At 39.4% G+C, this 21,581-nt stretch overlaps 1 protein-coding gene across 1 annotated transcript in view; it reads right to left on the bottom strand.

Annotated features, from left to right (window-relative positions):
* PTPRR (protein tyrosine phosphatase, receptor type, R) overlaps positions 1-16,552 on the bottom strand; it is a gene marked incomplete at its 5' end in the record, with an annotated part of 134,833 nt that extends 118,281 nt beyond the window's left edge. Inside the window, one exon of the mRNA XM_010134139.1 lies at positions 16,241-16,552. Coding sequence (XP_010132441.1) covers positions 16,241-16,552 — 312 coding nt within the window. The remainder of the gene's footprint in view (positions 1-16,240) is intronic.
* Between the last annotated feature and the right edge of the window lie 5,029 nt (positions 16,553-21,581).

Raw genomic sequence — 21,581 nt, 5'->3', positions numbered from 1 at the left:
ACGAGCTTGTCTCAGGTTTATCGTAAAATGTAAACAAAGACAGCAACTAACCTGACTTGGATGATTTAACTAATTTCCTCCTTGTTGTTGGTATCTTTCTAGCAGAAATTAGAACTATGAAAAATATGCTACTCCCTCTGGGAAACTTAGCAGCCGAAACCCAGCTGCAACATTATCGTGTGGGAAATTATATCTCTAACTAGCCTCTGCTTGATTAACACTAACCAATCAGAAACTGTGCATGAACTAACTCCTGTATCCAATCATAGTGCCTTAAAAGATGCATACTGTCTTGTGTGACAAGGAACATATCCAATCACTGTGTAACCAGTTACATGAGCAAGAATCTACTGTCTATAAATAGAAGAGCACTGTCGGAAATAAACGGGTTTTTCGCTGCACATCATATTGGTGTTAGAGTGATGCTCTGTCCCAGCATGTGAGAACTCGCCACACCTTGTGACTCTTGGCTTCTTCCAGGATGTGGCAAAAGAGGTGCTGGACCTGGGAGTCCATTGTAGCTCTATGCCTTCATCTCTGGGATCTTGGCCATTTTGTGATGTGTGACTTTAATTTCCTCCTTACCTCCCAATTAAAGAGTCTATATAGTTCCATTTAATCCCAGTTATATTTTTTTTTACCTCAAACCTCAAGTTTCTTTAAAACGGAACTTTGTTTTCTGGATACCTCTACCCTGAGTTTTTGAGTCAGAAGACTTCATCTCAGTGACTCTTGATCCTGTACTGCTCAATTACTACAAGGAATGGGCAATCCAATCCATAACTAACAAGCTGTTAGACAGCTAGTTGTCAGCTGATGTGGTATCAAAGTGAAGGTATTTTTGTATTGCATCAACCCCAAAGTACTTTTGAAAGAAGCCCAGAGTTAGAGACAAGTGAAAGAAAAAGCAAGCCAAAGATAGAGGCAGAGTCAGTCAGCCTCCAGGCATCATAACATTTTAAAAAGCAAAGATGTAGCTTATATGTTGAAGTAGACAAGCCAAGAAAATAAATTACTATATACTGGAGCCAATGATCATAGTCAATGCCTGTCTATTGTAACTGAAGAAACTACAATAATAGTCACATAGCCAAGAGAGCAAAGATATAGCAGTAGAGCAATGGATGGAGAGAGTTATAACAACATTAAGACAAAGAAAAGCTAGCAGCCTTTGCCAAACTTACACAACAATGTTTGTCAAAGGCTGGGATCACTGGGACTGGCAACACACAAGACATTATAATGAGGTTACAGGGACTGAACAGTCATTTCAAGCAGCAGATAGGTATTTCTGAAGTATTTAATTTCTTCAGCTTTTGATCAGAAGGGATAAGTATGCAGCATGCCAAAAGCACTGGATTCTTTTAAAATTTCTTGCCTTTAACAAAAATAATTTATAGAGCTGTCACATACATTACAGTCCACATCATTACAGATGAGGACTGGTCAGCTGGCAGCCCATGAGTCAAACAGGGCACGCAAGGAAATTTTGGCTAGCCACCTAGAAAGCTACAGCTGTAAGCCAAGCCAGTTTTACAGTCCATTTAAAGATAATGGTAGAAAGCAAAAGTGAATTTGATGTGGGCCAAGGGGAAGCATTGCCAACCATTGAACACACCTGTCTGGCCAGCCAAACAAACTGGAATCGTTACAAGAGAAGAAAGATCAATTACATGAGAGCAAGAGAAAGGGTTTGACTTTGTGTAGGACAGTTCGGAACATCTGAGTCGAGCCTAGAAATACATCCCCTGGCCTACAAACACAGTCAGTGTTCAGTTGCCCTTGAATTTCAGTTTAACGACATCTGAATGTGAAGACACAAAAGCTGCCCTTATGCAGTGGCAGCTCAGAGACAGGAGAATACCATAACTAAGCACAGATATTAATGCTCCTCATGTTCTGCAACACATTCCCTGGCACTGGGACTCCTTGGAGCTTTTTGATTAGAAATGGCCAGCTCTGTGCACTGATGCTAGACCTTGGGGAGCAAGTCCACACAGATGTGAGCTAACTCTGTGCCCAGTATATCTACATCATGATTTTATTCTTTTATATTGTTACATTACATTATCAGTGGTTTGTTGTTTTTTTTCCCCAATATCTACAACTTCCCTTAGTCCATCATTTTGAATAAAAGCAAATTAATTATAAAAACATCCTACTCATAACGCCTGAAAAGAAATAAATACGATTCTTGAAAATAAGCTTCCTATCTCCACTTTTTCTTAGCCTGTTTATCACCACCATGAAGATGTGCTATTCATACTGAATTGACAGACAGAATGTTTTATATTTTTAGAACTAATATTGGAAATCCAGTTATTTGTTTAAAATTTTCCTAAAGTAGTTTATTAGAACAACTCTGATCATTTTGGCAGAGATGTACCTCTTCAGCAGAGTAAGCTTGTAACTTGAGTCTCACATTAATTTTAGCATGTATGATGTTTCATAAGAGTGAGACAAAATGTTTATTTTGGCCATCTTCTCAAAGAGATTAGATTCCAGGAAGGAAACTATTAAAGGTGATAAAAAGAGTGTTTATATTAATATGTTTAGACATAAGAAAAGTGAAAAGAAAAAAAGAAAGAAGGTATTTTCTGCAGTGTTCCTTTGTCCCTACTGGCTAGAAGGACTGTGCATAGAATGAACTGCCTAAGACAGGTCCTCCAAATATCCGCCTTTGAAAGGGGAAACAAGCTTACTCACAGTTTTTGAAAGAATAACCATCTTACTGTGTTACCGTACCATGCAGCCATTGGAAGGATTTGGAATTGTTTGGGCAGGACAATACTTAATTCTATACGCACAATAGTATCCCATCATGCTTGCTGAGCAAGTTAAAGAAGAACACGAATAACTGACATGGACCAGAGGAAGACAGTAATTAAAATAAGAAAAAAACCTAACTAAAGTAGCACTGATCCACAAGTATTTTTAATGTATCATCAGGCCTTCAGCCTTCTAAAATTAATTAATGCTTTAATGAAAGTTATCTGTTATCTAACCAACAAATCTAGTTTTTCTAATATTCAGCTACTCTGGTTTTCAATTAAGACTCAAAGAGCCAAGAACTGATGAAAAGGGACATCATAAATGATTTACGGATGTCCTACTTTTGTGTATGGTACATTTAGTATTCTACTTAATGCATCCATATGGTTTTCTAATTCATTCATTACTGAAAGTCTCACATTACAGTGATTTCATTAAAGGTTATATCCATTCTCAGGCAGATTCTTCAGAAGCATATTTCAAAATTAAAGTTACAATCAATATTTTTTAATTAGTGTATGGATTTCAAATTATCTGTTTAATTATTGTCCTATTAGCTGTTTCTCGAAGAGTCAGTTGTTGGGCTTTTTTACAATTATCTTGATCAACATTTATTAGCTTTCTTGCTATTTCATTATCTAGGTGGTCTTTTAAATTTGCAATTTTTGTTTTCTTGTTCTCCTAAGTCCAGTTAATAGTCTCTTGTTCCAACCACAGAAGTATATATACAGCATACCAGAGAGGTGGTCCTACACCTAATAATCACCTTTTCTCCTCCCACTTCAGCCACCCTTTAACAGAGTATTTCCACCAGCCTCACTCTAGAACTAAGTTCATGCCATAGCAGGCAATGGACAAAGGGGAGAGGTCTTTATCTAGTGCAGCTATAAACAGAAAAGAGTGGAAGAAAGAGAGTGAATATTTTTAAAGTTAATTTCTATTCCCTGTATAAACTTTTACTGCGGCTTATTAGGCAGAGGCACAGCATCCCGTAGCACCATTCCAGAGAAAGCCTTAAGACAATGACTATTACCTCTTTACTGTTTTATCTTTACTTTGCCTAAAGAATGCAAAGGCTCTAAGAGTCCAGGATCTAAGGACATTCTTCCACTAATCCAAAACATCTGTGTTTTAATGACTATCAGCTCAGAAGACTGCACTCCTATAGAACTACATGGTACAGTATCTGAAATTAAACTGCTATAACATGAAGTAATTTTTATTACAAAAAATCGAAATCTCATATCTATTTGTAAGGGTTAGCCTCCAGAGCTGTGTTCTTAATTAGACAATACATTATGTGTTGCACAAAGAAAATGTATCAGCAACCATTTGGCTAAATGGTGCAGAAAGCTCTAAGTGTTGCCAGAACACCACAGGATTGTAACAGAAGTGATCTTTATTTCTCTCACTGTGTTTTCAAAGAGAAAACAAGATTAATAGTACAATTACTACTAGCAAAAAGATAACCTCTTATTCTTAAAACACCAACAGGAAAATGGGCAAAGAAAAGGAAATTAAATTCAAGCAGTGACATTGTATAAATCAAGCAAAATTTATTTCAGCATACTGTAAATGAAAAATCTTGATTTACGTTGTCATTGATTTCTATGCTACAGTTTATTACACAACGATCATTCCCGAGAAAAATGCGTATCCTCAGCCAAAACTGTACAAAGCAGACATTCCACTATTATTCTCCAACAGCTAATAAAGGCTGAAATGTAAATTTGTTTCAATTCATGTTTAAATAAACATAGATATAAAATGCAGTTACTCTCCTACACTATTCAACGTTATTATATTAGCAGTCTTGATATATACCCCAACATTTTTCATGATGCTTCTACCATATACTCGATTCAAAGCACTATATCCACTAAAAGTATTTTCCACTAGTTTATTGTTGTGCAGAGCTGAATAAGAACTAGCCCCATTACAAAATTTCACTCATGGCTGACCTTCAAAGGAAGGAAAGCAAAATATTACCTAAATACTTTTAGCAACAATGGCAAAGACACACAAAGGCTTTGTACCTCCCTGCTTTCTTCCCTGGGTTTATTCCCCTTTCCATGAACCATTTTGATACTGAGGTGACCAAAACCATAATTCAGTTGACAGCTATGTGATCACTTTCAAGATCCAGCATCCTCCCAGCCTATGCATTTCATTTCAGAATTCATTTTTTTTTTTTGTAAAAGAGATGTCAAAGTGCAGTAATAATTGATCTACCTAGCATTTTAAAAACTGTGTTCAAATGTTCATCTTCTGCTCCCTAATAATGTTTGTCTGATTCAAAATGTCACTGTGTTTTAAAAATATCACGTATTAATGTAGCAATGATACTGGAGAAATATTCTTTTTATTTTCCAAAATAATTTTTATAAGGCTTAATATTTAAGGGGTTACATACAAGAACACATTATGAACCATCTATTGAGGAACTTTATAGAAGCTGTCACGTTTCCTAACAACAATGTCACAAGTGAGGAACCAAAAGCATTGTTCCAGAGGCTGAACTGCCAGATCCAACAAAACACTGGCTGATAAGGAAACACATGCCATCTTGCTGTCATTTTATCCGAGTGCCCTTTATCGGCCTTTTAATGTTACTGTAAGGACTTGGGTTTTCTCAGATAGCTCTCTGAGGGTGCTAAAGGAATTTAAAAACCGAGAAGAAAAAGTGCTTCTTCAGTCTTTATTCCCGAACATTACCAAAGTGACACATAGATTTACTGTAGGAAGTAGTTACTGGTTTGTTTATTGGTGAGTCTCATGAACCCAGTAAGGCCATTTTGTTCATTTACGATTTTGGATGTCAAGCATGTGTGATTCCAGTGATGGCACCTGGAACTCTGTGTGCCAGGAAGCTTTTCCCTTTTCTTAGCCAGATTTAGGCAGTAATGGGTTTCAGCTCGCTTGTAAAAGGAAAAGGGAACATCGATAGCAGTACAGCAATCTCCTGAACTCCTGCCGAAACACGAGACTGTCTGTACCATTCAGGACAACAGAGTCAGTGCAGTTCCAACCAGTAAGGAGTGTAAGACTACCTCCAAAGCTGAACACTGAAACATCCAAAGTGCAGTTTGGGCAGTGTCATAAAGAAGCCAATCAAAGAGCAGAGATGGAAAATCCACTGTTGTCTAAATCTCTGGGTCTTTTCTCCTGAAATTCAGTACAGCATGGCACAAAAATGATACAGAAGCCTATTTCAACTACAGAAATAAACAGAGCCATGTAAGTAATAAGGAGGCAGCAGGGAGACTTGTTTTGTGTTTTGTGGCTTGTTTTTTGGAGACCAAATCAAAACACACACAAGAAATTTGTACTGGATCAGCCCAAATCAACACTTCACCAAATTTTCAGCTGGCTGAAACGATGTGTTTTGGGTCAAACAACTAATTTCATCTGTGAGTATGAGGTAAGTGATACTCTGTACCTCTTAGCTCAGAGACTAGAACATGTGAAATGAGAAAGATTCAGGTTCAGTTTTCTCCTCTTCTTTTAGCGCAAGGCTTTGGGCTAGTCTCCCACATTTGTATATGCAGCTTTTCTCTCACATTTGACTTCCCCTGCACATCCAAGACACCTTGAAAATGCTTAAGCAAAAGTGGAGATCTTTTATTTGGCTGCAACTGTGGCTGAATTCCATTCAGTTTCACAGAAAAATCTCTGTTTTGCCAAAAACATACAAACAAAATATTATCAATTAGTAAAGATTTTCCTGGAGGACAAAACTCAACAATTTGAAGAAGGAAATACAGGCAGCTTCCATTCTGCTGCACACAGGTATCTACTTCATAGCTGCACTGGCCTGTTATAGGAATATATAGGAGAAAGAAGTATGGAACAGCTGACACCTTCTTACAGATGAACTGCCCAATGCTAACTGGCAATGACACTTCAGGCTTTAACTTAGAACCCCTGTAACATGCCTGCTCCTGAAATCCAGTTTTCATTTAAACTGTGCAGCTTATTAAGAAGAATAAATGACTTCAAGAAACATCACCCCTGCACTAAACAATGCAGGAAGAAGAAAACTTTGTGACCAAAGAGGATCTGGACAATTTGTGAAAGACACGACTAGCTTTTGTACAACTTTAACATCCCACCGAATCTTACAGAAAATAACCCCAATGGCGCCAGCAGCAAGCTAATCAGTTAAAGCACTGGATTGCTGAATATCCCACTAACATTCTTTTAACATTTTGCAAGTCAGTTGACAAAGCGCCTTAAGGAGGATTTAACGCATGTTGCAACCTAATGCAGTCTTTCCTGTTTTCCACAAAGACTGACAGCAAACGCAATACCAATGTAATGGTTCAGCATGCAATTATCCCTGCTGAAGCGCACAGAAGGAATCAGAAAGCAAATGAGACCAACTAATGCAGACTCCCTAGATTTCATTGTGCAAACAAAATCCAGAATGACAGGGCTGCAGGCAAGTAGGTCTATTTCCAAGGTTTTCTGCAGATAAGTTATGTCTAGTGTAATTACTTAAGGAAGGACCACGGCAATGGTGAGCATCAACCTCTTATTAGCGGGTGGACTTTAGAAGTCTAAAAACCTGACATTCAGTGTCATGATTTAAAAGTGTAAAGGAACACGACAGTGATTATAACAATCACACTAAGGGTACTGATCAATATTGTCCACTCTTGTAATGTGTGACTAACATTTAGAGCTTGCTAGCAATTCAGCACTGTAATTATAATAAGGTCTTAAAACTTCATGTCTATCAGTATTGCACTTGTCCTCTGTTGTTCCAAGCATCAGACAAACACACGGAAATGGAGAGGGACACAGCTGATACCTTTGAGGATTTTGAGATCTAACTCCTCAGAAAGTTCCTGTGAAAAGTCATTGCAGAGGCATGATTTTCTATTTACGCCTCCTCTGCTGGCCTAGTGCCAATCACTCTCTTAGGCTGGCAATAACAGATGTTAAGCGACAAAAGGTGACATCTGACTTTTTGTTACGTTTCATAGACAGCTAGCTTGGCTGTCTGCCCCAGCACTAGTCAACCTGCCACTTTATGGACTTGTTGTTCTCCTCATTCATAACATATTTTTTGCCTTATTCTCACCCAGCTTAATATACTTTCAAAAGTATTTTGACCACCTCTTCACAAGGTCTACAGATGGAGCGAGCTGAGGGTACTTTAAGTAAACAGGACGAATAGACTACAGAGAGCCCTCTGAGTCACAGCACCAAGCTGCTTGTGACCTTTCTTCACACCAAAAGGTAAATGGCCTTTGGAATCAGAATCTGACAGACTTGAGACTGAGACCTCAGGTTCACGCAGTATTCAAAAAGCAACTCCTTAGTCACTTCTATTACTACAATATAGTAGCTACATCTAGCTATAGATGGAACTACATATACATATATCTGCATATATCCCAGTCAAAATTAGGACATTACTGCACAGGGTATAATATGAATGTCGTGGTTTAGTATTTCGGCTCCAGGGCAACGGGGGCTACCCCACATTGTTTGGGCACAAAAGGAGGTTTGCCATCTTTTGTTTTGGGGTGGTAAGGTAGCAGGGGAAATGCAGCCCCCGGCTCCAATTTCACGCCCACCCCTGGCCCAAGCCATGCCAATCAACGCCTCTGTGGAAAACACTATAAATAGGAAGAGGTAAACACATTTCTTTCTCTTTTTGGTGCACTCTTTTGTTTGGAGGGAGAAGGATGAAAGAGAAGAGAGAACCATGAGGCAGTCACCTTGGCAACAAGAAGTTTGCTGCCAGTATATGCTGGGACAGTAAAGATCTTCCTTGTGGCAAGTAGACTTTAACTTTGTTGATCACCGGCAGGGGAAGAGAAGAGGGACTGGGATGCAGGGACCCAGGCCTCCGCTCCCCTGTATTGAGAAATGATTGATCACTGATGGGGGGAGAGAGGAGAGGTTGAAGAGCGGAGAATGGAGGCACTGCTGGAATGCAGAGACCCCGATACCCCTTGGAAACACAGTGACTTTGAGCTTTGGAACCAGGCCAGCACAGCACAGGCAATGGACACACACCACCCTCCTTCCCACTCCCCGCGCCCTGGAATGGAGTCGGCCATGCTGAGCTGTGTACTGTGAACCGAGGGGGCGACATGTACAGAGGAAGTTTGCCCCACAGAGCAGCATGGAACTTCATGTCAGAGGTTAAGAGGACTACACACCCCTCTCCTGTATTCCCCCCACCTCCAGCACTCAGCACATGTGAGGATGCTGCATGGTAAACCGAGCAGGCAAAAAGGGGAGGAGTGGAGGGAAGCTGTATGTGTGTGTGTATACATATATATATATGTATATGTACATACATACATACATGTATGTATATGTATTTATGCTATCACTGTTCTTTCTCTCTGTCCTACCCTAATTTAATTGATGATTTGTGGTTTTCATTGTTTTGAATTAAGTTAATTTCACTCCCCCTAGTCGAGCCTGCTTCTTTGCCTGCGGCTACAAGTGGTGTCTTAAGCCCTCCATTCATTTCCACCTCGAGCACTTTGTTTTGTTTTCCTCCTGGGGGAGATAAAACTTCTCCAGGAGCAACTGTCGCCTGGGCTGCCTGCGTTTTCAAATGGCAACAATGAAGATAAAATTACCATTTTGAGTAATTTCTAAACTAACTGTAGTGTAAGTATCACACTACACACATTGGAAGGCAGATGGTGCATGAGCAACAACAAACCACTTGCTTCAGAAACTCAGCCAGTTCTGTTGTAAGAATACCCCAGCCTTATCCATTCCTCTCTCCTTCTCTCCCTCTCAAATCAAGAATAACTTTTGTCTGTGGTCTCCTAAAAGCAGTCTTAAATTTCTGGTCTAATGCATCACTCATCTATCAATTTTTTTCACAGACTTCTATTCATTTTTATCAGAATGAGTGTCACGGGTTAGGGCTGGGCTGGACACTAGACAAATAACAGATGAACCCCTCTCCCTTCCCAAAGGGGAAGAGAAAGGGAATAAGGGAGAGAGACTTATGGATTGAAAAGGAAAACTAAAACTAAAAGGAAAATAATGAAGTTATATATACGATTATATACAATACCAATACCAAACCCAACCCCCGCCCCTGCCATGGCAGCAATCACTGTCACCACTAATGCTGCAGGGCAGGCACTGGGGAAGGCCCAGACTGGAGTCAGTGGCAGATGGGAACCAGGTTCAGGAGCTGGATTCAGGAATGCATGGATTTGGAAAAAAGGTAGAATGGACAGAGTCTTCCTTGGACACCGGTCCTTGTGATCCCTCAGCTTTATAGCAAATATGACATATATGGGATGAAACACCTTGTTGGTCAGTGTGGGGTCACCTGTTCTGTCCGCTCCTCCCCACAGATGCAGCCTGTCACTTACTGCACCCCACTGTGGCACACAGGATTTAGCAGTGACCTTGGTCTGCACAGGAGCAAGTATCAGCAAGAGCCTTTCTGCACACCAGTCCCTGGTAGTGACTGTAAACATCAAGTGTTATCACTGCTAGAAGCAGACACTGCCTGCAAAAATGTGCCATTAACTTCAGACAGTGCAGTTGGAAGAGACTGAGCTGAAAAATGTTGTAACTCAAACCAGGACACTGAGACTGAAGCATTTAAATATAACTTTACAGATTGTTTACCATGGCCTTACTGTGCCAGTTAAGTGGGTGGATGCTGTGCCAGCAACAGTATTTGAAAGACAGAAGAGTTCCTGACAAAAATAATTGAAAAAAGGAAAAAAACCCAAACTTTATATCAAGGCAAGGTATTCAACATCAGGGAAAAGAGTAGTAAGAGAATATGGACAAACATCCACTGGAATGGACAGCTAGGAAAAGCTGTAACAAGTTATTAGTGAAAAAACATTATCAGAGGATCTTCTCTTCTTTGGATTCTTAGAAGAGCATTTATCTTCTGGTATACAGAAAGATCACATGCAGCTTGGTGCTGTGACTCAGAGGGCTTTCTGTGTCCTACCCCTCTCATTCAACAAACCTCTAAGACTCAGCCTTGTAAAAGAGGGCATCTTATATTACCAGTGAGAAGAAACATGCATTTTTTCATTTAAAGAAAAGTAAAAAGCAAATTTCACAGACATTGTTCCATTTCTATGAAGAGAAAAGGAAACTATATTAAATGTCTCCACAAAAATGTACCTTTAGGGAAAAACATTTTTTTTGACTGAAAATAAGTGGAAGGATTGGATGCCCCCAGCTTTTTATCACAGTCTCTTCATACAATTCTTTGTATGGCACTCCATGAAAGCCAATCAGCAGAGGCAATTTCAGTGTTCAGAAGAAAGTATATTTTGCAGACTGGTTCCCTTTGTTCATCTGATTTTCAAAAGGTAGAAGCAAGTCTTGCATTAAAAGTTACGTCTTGAGTGGATATGTGAAGGAGGAGAGAGTAGAATATCCTGTGTGTTACTAGAGGAACTTAGAGATGATGTTCCACAAGGAAGCCATGGCTTCACAGAAAGTACAGACAATTAGAAAAATAGACATTTCCAACAGAAAAAAAAGAAAGTGTTGGGAATAATAACATAAAATGTAGGAACAAATAAAGTAAATGAGTTCTGGGGCTTGACACTGGCAATCAAACCTGATGCACCAGGAAATGGGGAACTGATGGAGGAATAAACTTACACATATAAGGCCATGTCAGTAAGCAAGCAAAAGATGATTCTCTGAGCATGTATGAGGGAAGTTAGACAAGAGGATATAGCAGTACTTGTGGAATGAATTTGACATTAAGTGTAAAAGCACTTCTGCTGTGATTTCACAGCCTCATGGTTTTCAGCTACCCAAAGCCACCCAGAAACAGCCCACCTACTTGAATTGTGCCTAGATTTGGAAAGGATTTCCACATTATTTTAATATAAAATATGTTGTTTAAGATGGGATCACCTCCAGATTAAGATAGCACTAGGAGTCTGTGTGAGTGAATGAATATATAAAAATATGTAAGCAATCAGAGTGCAGTGGTGCTTAAGCAGCCACTATCATCAATAGAAATCTTGTCATTACAGCCATTTGGGATTAGGGAGATACTCAGCTCACCCTGAAGCAGACATCAGGGCTACATCGTACCAGTGATTGCATGTGTCTGGGACTGTTCTCTGGCAGTGAGAAACCCAGTGTGGAAATGGCCTGTGTCAGTACTAATCTCCAAAACAGGATGATCACATCCAGCCTGACTACTGCATATGGTCCCTGGCCTATATTAACTCCCTAATAATGCAGAATTTTTTAAGAACATTAGCTAAATAGGCTAGATTTCCACTGCCTACACTGAAGCTCTGAATACACATGTAGATATTTATTTATAGATACATTCATGTGCTTACTCTTCCACTGAATCTGTTCTCAAAGCACTAGCACCTGAAGCTCTCCCTTGTGCTCTTCAGTGTGCTTGAATGCAGATGATTCCAACACTGATGACAAAATAGAAGTAATGGTATTGCAGAGCTGTAGATCTGAGGCATTCAGACTTACACAAAATGCCATGGAAAAGGCAAAGGGAAGCTCTGTGTGGCTGTCTGTGAGTCATGTCCTATTGACATTAGCTGAGAGAAAGCCTAATTAAATCAACTCAGTTCAGTAATCCTCATGTAAACCAAACAAAACTGAAGAGAAGTGTTGAATTTTAGGCTACTGTACGAAGCTATGACCTTTTTAAGCTACGGGAAAAGAGACATTTTCACATTCATATAAGAAAGTGTATAGTAATAGTGAGGTGTGAAAGGGAGTATCTTGATATATTAAGCGAGTTTATTACATTTACATTTCTGAAACACTTCACAGGATACAAGTGAAAAAAGCATCTGAGGAGCTTTTTCCCATCTTAGTACAACACACCTCTGTGCCTGAGAGAGACTTTGGACAGACCAAACTATACCAGGTTACAAGGAATGATGCTTTAGCACCTCCATCAAGTAATACTAGACCTAATCTGAGCTGTAATCTTTACTTCAAGTCCTTCTGCTTTTCTCTGATGTTCAGCCTTAACTATATGCATGTATGTATGTATGTATGTATGTTTGAGGTTTTTACAAGTGTGCTAGACAGCAACATTCTTAATCATAAGTGATTATCCACAGACTATCTCTACTTTCCGTGTATTGCCTTAACCCTGGTGGTGCTCACTTTCAGTATTGGAAAGATTTGGAACAAGCACAAATACACATTTGGAGAACTCGTTCATTTGACTACTAACTCTCTAATATGTTCGATGAGTGTATAGTTTATAATAAACTCATACAAACAGAAAACTCTTAAGTATAAAAAAAAATATTATGTAATTCCATATGTTAACCAAGCAGTTTTCAGATGAGTCGGTCTCATGTCATTTAGACAGACAGCTGAACAGAACATATGGGTAAGCACTGAAGAATTTATAGAAGAGTCAGAACGCTCCTAAGAGCTCTGGATTGTCCTCACTTCCCTCCACAATGTGCACTGAACACACATACACATAAACCCAACAGGAACTTAATATTGGGTAACGTGATGGGAAGCCTTCAGTTATATAAAACTCACTGCCAGAAAATAAATCCCTCTAAATCCCTCCTCTTCCTCCCTTAGGCAAACAAGCACTACAATTTCCCCAGGTGCAGAAAATTACTTCTAAATGTGTGTTCTTTATTGATAGAGTCACAAAACATCACTTTTTGACAAAACACAATACCTGCAGAATTCTTGTCTTCATAGCACTCTGCTGTGCATTGGCAACATTTTGCTTGTCAGATGGTCTAATCCTTAGCACAAAATGTTAACCTTGTAATAGTTTTACTTTAGGCAAACATTTACCCTACCTTTCCACCTTGATCATAAAGAAAATGGACCTCAAGTCACTGAAATTAGATTGAATTCCATTTCCTCCCCTCTGCAGGGCTGCAACAGTGTTGATTTATTTTAAAAAATAACCCCCATTGCTGGCTTTCATACTAAATCACAATGTACACTAGTCACGTAACTGGATTACAGGAAGCATTAGCACTAGCAATTGCCCTTTCAAGTCTAGCTACCAACAACATTGCTAAAGGCTAGAACAAAAAAGGTCAGCCAGGGCAAAAAACCAAATGTTGCCGCTTGCCCTATATGATAAAAACCAAAAAGCAGCAACAAGCAGTTAAGTGCTAGTTCAAAACTAAGAGGGAGCGATATATGTGCATTCAAAACAAAACAGACTCCCTTGGCAATGACATTAACGTTCCAATCTACTTCAGGTGACACTAAAAGGGAGAAACAAAACATTGAAGTGCAGAGACCTGGAAAGAGCAGGGCTGTGCTCAGATTAAGGCAACCACCCCGCTGTGGGACAGCTGCCCTTTGGAGGAAGACACCTTCAAAATTTCTTGTGGTGGGATTAGTCCAAGGAGCTGCCTTGCTCTCAGTGCTTTGGTTTTAAAATGTGAGCTTCCCCAAAGGCTTTTTCTGAAAGGATGACATGAAAAACAAACCAAAACCACTGTCTTTCAGCACATCCAGAGATAGCTGAAGATTCCAAGCGACAAATAGCTTTCATGTCATGATTAGCTCATGCTGTTAAACCCCCCCTTAAAGCACATATGGTTCTCAGCCAGAACAGAAGGCTTCAGAGCAGCAGATCCATCCTAGAAAAGTAGTAGCAATGCTCCAGACCGAGGTCACTTGATGAGAACTTAATGTAGATTTAATAGACCTTTTTTTTTTTTTTTATGACTGCCAGTTGGAAATCTGCCTCATTTCGCTTTTAATGCAGGCACAGAGCCAATCAACTAAAATCGGGGTAGCCCCAGAATATTTTGCAGGATTCTTCCATTTCAAGTTGAGGACTGAGGGTCTCCAAAATTGTGCAAAGCTCTACTAAATTAACAGGCCATAGGTAACAGCATCATTTAATGAAGAAAATGAGGGGCCATGTACATTCTGAGTTCCTTGCACTAATAGAAAGATTTGACCTTCACATGAGGTGAAATAATGCTTCCTATGGAAAAAAAGAGAGCAGGTACCTTTGCCATGGAGTTGGCCCTGCTGCCTTAGGCTAACTTGGGTCATAGATAAATCCAGCTTGCTTGGCATCTCTCCCTCCTGACAAGTATCACTCAGTGTTAGGACCCTGTGTACAGCTGCCACATCCTTGGTGAAGCAAGGCTATCAGTACCGTATTTTGCTCTGATAACGGACACTTGCATTCCACTGAATCCAGTCCACTAACTATGGTAGACATCTAATCTCCAATTAGGAGGTCTTGTTCATGTGGGATGCAACAAGTCCAGAGTACAGCCTTTTGAGCCTACTTCCCTGATAGTATTTTTTAACTGTTAAAACTTTAATGTCAGACTAATAAAATTACTAGCCTTTTTTTCTGATTCTTTTCTGTGTCACTAGCATTTATTGCATTTGGTGTGTTCCTGAGGGCAGATCTCTAGGGGTACCAACAGTACAAGGAACTCGTATGCAATTCTGAAACAGTTCATGGGTTAACATGCCCTAGTGTGTTATGGTCTATTTTCTTTCCTTCTTTGTAAAGGCCATTCTCTTTTAATCTAGCACCTTCTGTACAGAGTAATTTACAGAATTAGGCAAATAGTTGCTGATTATAATTAGTCACATTTTTTCAGTTTAATCTTTATTAGTTCACTCTAATGACTGGATGAGCCGTTATTAATGGTTGTTCTTCGCTCCAGTAAGGAGAAGGATGAGCCCAACACTCTTGTCCACAATCAAGCAGGACTACCTACTCACCAGGGTGAGGCAGAGCAGTGTCTGTGCAGAACACATACAGACTGTGCTGTGCTCTCTACAGAGCACAGCTCTACTGACAGTGTGCTGCTCCGCTGGCATGAAGGGTGAGGATGTAGCAGTGTGGCATCAGCACACAGTTCCACTGACATGGCTTCCACTTCAGGAGGGAGAGCTGCTATTACTTTTTAGAGAATGGGAAAGATCACACACACAGTTAACTGAACAAGGAGAGTCCCAGTCCCTATGTCTCAGGAGCACATATGGCTTACACCAACAAAAACATAGTTCTTACTCTTTGCAAGAAACAGGCTTGTTTGCAAACAGCTATGTAAACATAATGGTGGATTTACTGGAGAAATTGGAGTGAACAAAACGTTTGTGCCAGCCTTTCAAAATTCTCCTGCCTCTGTAGAGTTGTTCAAGTACATTTTCTTGTGCCCTATACAGAATAAGTTTAAAATTCAGCAAAAGCAGGGCCTACATCAAGACAAGAGGATGAACAGTATTTGTTACAAAAGCAAGTTCTTTGCCCACAGAGAGGCTATATCCTGCACTGGTTCATCAGACTGGTTTTTGATCACAGTGATCAATGCAAAGTATATCTATGCAAATTCCACTAAAGTGAAGAGATTCAAGACATGTGGTCATTATTTAGATTTAGACGATCAGCCAGGCAAAACATCACAATCTGTCTAATCCACGGGCATATTTATTCACAAAAATACCCCTCCAGAACCCAGAAAAAGGCACTTACCACAACAATCACATTTGTTGCAGGAATGGGAAGATTTTCCACTTCCAAATCTTGACCAGTCATAGCTAATAGATTGAGGGATGGGTCGTAGGCAGGTCTGGGGAAGGTTGATTTAACAATTATTGCAGGGTGCAACTTGCTTATTTTGGTGTGGGAAGAAGAATGGAAATTTTGTTTGGAATTCTTATAACTGTCTGTATCCAGACTTTTCTCCACACTCTGCACATGGTGATAAATAAACACAGGTTTTCCACTCTTTCGCTGATGAATTGCCAAAAAGTGATCACTGTCTCCAGAAAAGCAGCCTGTAGAAAGAGAAAAAAAAGTTTAGAATGTCTCTCTTGGATATTCTGTAGGCAGCACTGGAAATCAGATGAGATCTTTCAGTTCTGAAAGATTTGAAAAGAATATTTGTGGAATACAAGAATTACCTTAAAATCCCACAATGCACTTTCTATAGCATTAGCATTAACAACATTACAGAGTCTAATAAGTACGTGAAGTGTATCACATTCTTAAACTCATTTTTACAGGGCTTTTTACAATATTATTCATACTTCCAGCCAGGGCTACGTTTCAAAATGATATGCAAGAGCAGAGCGCATGCTGATCCAAGTCCAACTTCTGTATTGGTATCAACTCCAATAGGAAAACATATGCAGTCCACTTTCCGATGTATTTAATCACCCAGTAGAACCAAAGATGAGTATTGCTGTGACCATCTTTTACATATGGAGCCTTGAGGAGAAAAGGCCAAGAACTACATCCAAAAAAAAAAAAAAAAGACTTTAACATGCAAGAAAGAGAAAAAAGGCAACATTCAGATCCCTGAGTCTATTATCATAATTCTGCATTCCTTGTTCAGCTGCTTAAATCAGGAGGCCTTTCAGTCCCTTGTGCCAACTCTTGTTATGAGCCAGCCTTCACTCAAGCATTGCCTGGACAGCCAACTGGCTCTGCAGAGGAGATAGAGGCATGTGGGTTTAGCCATACCTTGCATAACTTGATGTTGGGCACAAAGATCTCTTTTAGATTACATGTTTAAATAAACTATGTATTTGTAAAAAATGTTTCTTTTGATACTCAAAATACTTCCTAATGATGCTTTTATAAAAGGAACCAGAACTAAAGTTTTATTTGATTTTTTAATGCATAAAACGTAGTGAATCTTCAATGCCTTTATGAAGAACTATTAGTTTACCTCTGAGTTTGGAAGACAGGCTACCCTTCTGAGGAAAAAAATAGGAAAGGATCAGCTCCTTCAGAGATAAAAAATAACTGAAGCTGCATTAGTAAACTCCTGTAAGAGCACTCAAAGAAACCCACTGTGGTACAAAAGGGACTTTGTGTTCTAAGAGAAGTGAACCCAGAGAGTTCGTTCTGATCAGCCTGGAATTTCTTCTTCAGAAACTGTTGGAGTTAATGGCAATGCTGAATTTGTTTGCTGATTTTATTTAAAATATGTATAATTGCTGTTATTTTAATTTTTATAATGAGCTGTGAAGAAGAGCTCAGAACCAGAAACATGTTTCAATTCAGGCTGAACAAGAAATCATTTTGTTATATTCAGACTGATTTTTGCCTAATTTTTTTTCTTCTATAAGTAATTCAAAATAATCAGTCATTTGCACAGCTCTACCCAGTGCCCTTAGGAGATTTCACTGTAGGTAATTACATTCTGTTGACCCAATTTCCTCATGAAATTTTGGTAAGGAAAATTGAGGACTTAATCTGTGCTATAGTATTGCTATGCATCATTGGGAAATACATTCTCTGCCAAAAGTGGGTCCATGTCAGTAGGGAGTGAAGCAAATCCTAACATACATGAGCAGAAAGTCAACAGGAAGAAGACAGAACATAGAATCCTGCATTTTCCAGTGCACCTAGAGATCCGCCTGTTATAAAGTGCAATGATAAATCTAAAGGTACTCTTTTAAATGGTAAAAACAAACACTGGCAATTTTCTCGCTGACTACTGAGGTCACACGCATTCATCTGTTGTCAGGTTTTGATTGGGAAGATGACTGAGTGCAGAAGGAAAAAAGAGAAACTGCAGAAACCATCATCTAAAAGACAGCTGAATTTCAAAGCTTGTTAAGCTTGCTGGGATCTCATTAAGCTTTTTTGGGGGTTGGCTTCATTGATAAAACCCTCAGAGCTGGTCACCAGCACTTCTGATAGTCACAGACTTCTCACAGTCACCTCTTTGCTGGATTTATTTTCATGACTCCTTCACAGGCACCAGTATTCCGAAACTGATCATAGATAATATAAGAACGTAACTACAGACACATTTGGTGTAAGTGGTTTCTCTTTGCTTCCTTCATTCTTACTCATTTGTTTCTGATGGAATCAAAACCACTCTGATTCTCCTGGATTTCTTTATATTGCATTTCCTACCCACATTAATATACCAAATTCCCCTTTTATTCCATTCATTTTTACTGAAGAAGCAGAAAAAAAAAAAATAAGATCTAGCTGAAATTCTTCACTGAATAATATTAAGGTAAATCGCAAGTATGACTTCAGAGTTAATCCTGAGTGAATGCAGAGTGGCACAGAAAAACCTGAACAGTTATCTTATTTTTGATAAGACAATAGTTATAGGAACTCCCTGAAAAGTTTGCCTGCTCATGAATCTCAGCACTTTTCAACAGCAGAGTCACCATTACCCACCAAATCCCATCAGGCTTGCTTCCATTAGAATGCTAGAAAAATCACGGCAGTAACACAGGTCCCTGCAGCGGATTCAATACATGGTCCTTTGCAGCAGATTTTCAAGACAGACAACACATATTTTGGTAATGGCCCCTTCTACAGAAATGAGACATTTAACAAGTCTAATTACATGACATAATTTTTACACTCACATGAATCTATTTTTACCAGCTGACAGTACAGAAGCGCAAATATGTCCCAGGAAAATCACTAGTTTGAATTTCGTTTTCTGAGAAATCCTCATAGCCTCAGTAGCTTAAGTAGGTTACATGCATTTACAGTGCCCCATATGAAAAACTTCACTGATCTTAGTAGACTGTGGATAAGGCCCTAAGCATGATCAGACTTGTCTCCTAGACTGTATGGATGCCTCAGCTGACTCTAACAAGCGGGCCACCCTTGATCCTACACGGAAACCCAGAGCTTCCTCTTAATCTCATGAAGGGAAAAATATTCGTTCTTGAACCTCTCCAGACTTCAACTCTGAACACAAGCAGTGTGTACCAATAAGACACCCCAAGAAATCATTAGAACCACCAGCACTTCTGCTACACATCACCTTTAAATATTGCCAGTCTCCAACCCTTAAGAGAGAGAAGATTGGAAATCCCTTATCAAGCTCGGTACTTATACAGAAAAAGCAAATGCTCCTTTGTGGCTCTCAGGGAAACCATCAGAAACTAAGAACTGAAGTATGATAGTAAAAAAGTTATTTGGGTGCTTTTTAAGCTTCAGATAACCTAACATTCAGCAAATGGAGCTTAGGACAAGGCTCAAAAATTAGAATTCCTAAAGGTTTCTCTTCCATAAGCTTAGCAAACTTGATCCTAAAGTGAGTTCTGATATTCCGTTCGCACTACCTTGCCTGAACTCTACTTCAGAATGTAGAGTTATTAATGACTGATTTGTAATATTCTCCCAGAGCTGATAAAGACCTTTAAAATAATTTTATTCTTTCTAAAATTCCCTCCCATCAAGCATATTTACAAAGAATTAGAGTTTATTCTGTCTTAGCATTAAGGAAAATAGACTAGATGTTCAGACTGTGATTCCACGTCATTTCTTCTAATCAAAAAGATGCTGAGTCTTCACCTATTTCTTAGCTAAGAATAGCTATTTTTATGTCAATGGAAAATTTTATTTCATTATTTGTTCCAAAATGAATAATCAGTGGTTACTTTCAGACTCACACCAGAACTTCTCTCAGCAGCAGGTTTGTATCTACCTTTGCATCTGGAAGACAGCCTACCCTTCCTTCATGTAATCGTCTCATGTAATAATCATTCCTACTCCCTTTGGTAACAGATGCTGCACTGTGACTTCAAACTAATATGATTTGTTGATTGTGTCTTCCATTTCTTCTGTTTGTACAATGCAGCAATTAGTCACCACTCTTTTTCTCAGGCTTTTGCGCCTGATGAATATTGCTATTTCTTCCTCTGTCCTTTACCTACTGGTTGACTTTTCCTTCCTTGCAACTCCTCACAAGCCTGTCTTCATCTTCTTTCCATGTTCCTCCACCACAACCTCCCTCTTCAATTTAGCTTCTCCTGTACAACAGTATTCTCCTTCCTCAAAATCTCAGCTTATCATTAGTTGCATTCACAACCCCTGGAGCTTTGCTTCTAGAACCTCTACCAACTGAAACATGTCACCTATTGAAGTGCAACAAGAAGCTCCAGGGTGATGCAGAATCCATACTTTCCTTGTCTGAACATCTTCACCCTCATACTAATTTCAGTATTTCACCAATGCCACCAGTTGCCATCTTTGTATTCATCATCCTTCCTGAAAGGAAAATTGGAGAAATCCCTATGAAACTCCCTGTTCTGCTGGTTCCAACTGTTCTGCTGGCTCATTCAAACTATGTGTTCACCTGATTTTCTTAGTTACCTGCAGAAACATACAAGATAAAACAATTTCTGGCCTGAGCTAAAATGAAAATTTTAAAAATCTGATCTACAGAAGAATGATGGAAAATGGATCAGTAGAAGCCCATGCAAAATACTCACATGGTCACATGTATATGGGAAGCACAAAATGTTCTCATGATAATATATGAGTAAATCCCATGGATGTTAGTTAGCGCATGTTCTCGAGCCAATCTTACGCTACAAATTCATATTACATATGCAGAAATGAAACTCCATAGTAAACAGTAAATCTGATGTGAAAGATATTGTGGGCACTTTTGACTGTCCCACTTGGTCTCTGCTTAATAGAGAAATCCCAAGATTTCTTCTGACTGTCTTGACTCTCTGAATAGTCTCAGACTGTTGACATTTTTTTTAAAGCTACCTGCCAGAAAATTGTTAGACTCTTGTCCCCGTTTGAGTTAAATTTCCTGGTTTGAGCTGAAACTTCCTTGTTTTGGGAAATGGACAAATGGGAATTATTCCCTGCAAGTACTTTAACCCCACATTTAATTGGTCAAAAGAGGGTCAGGTGCACTGTTACGTGTTAAGGTTATAAAGCAGCACGCAGGGAGGAACCTCCCTCTCTCAGACTTCCGCACCTGCAGCAGGGAGCACCTCCTCCAGATTGCCGGCTGCCGAAACCAGGCCCGGGAGCAGCCTGAGCAGGCTGCGTCTAGACTGCCGGCTGCCGAGGTGAGCCCAAAGCC

The sequence above is a fragment of the Buceros rhinoceros genome, unplaced genomic scaffold, assembly GCF_000710305.1.
Source record: "Buceros rhinoceros silvestris isolate BGI_N320 unplaced genomic scaffold, ASM71030v1 scaffold10714, whole genome shotgun sequence".
NCBI classification, from domain to species: Eukaryota; Metazoa; Chordata; class Aves; order Bucerotiformes; family Bucerotidae; genus Buceros; species Buceros rhinoceros.
This window is presented reverse-complemented; position numbering and strand designations above follow the sequence as displayed.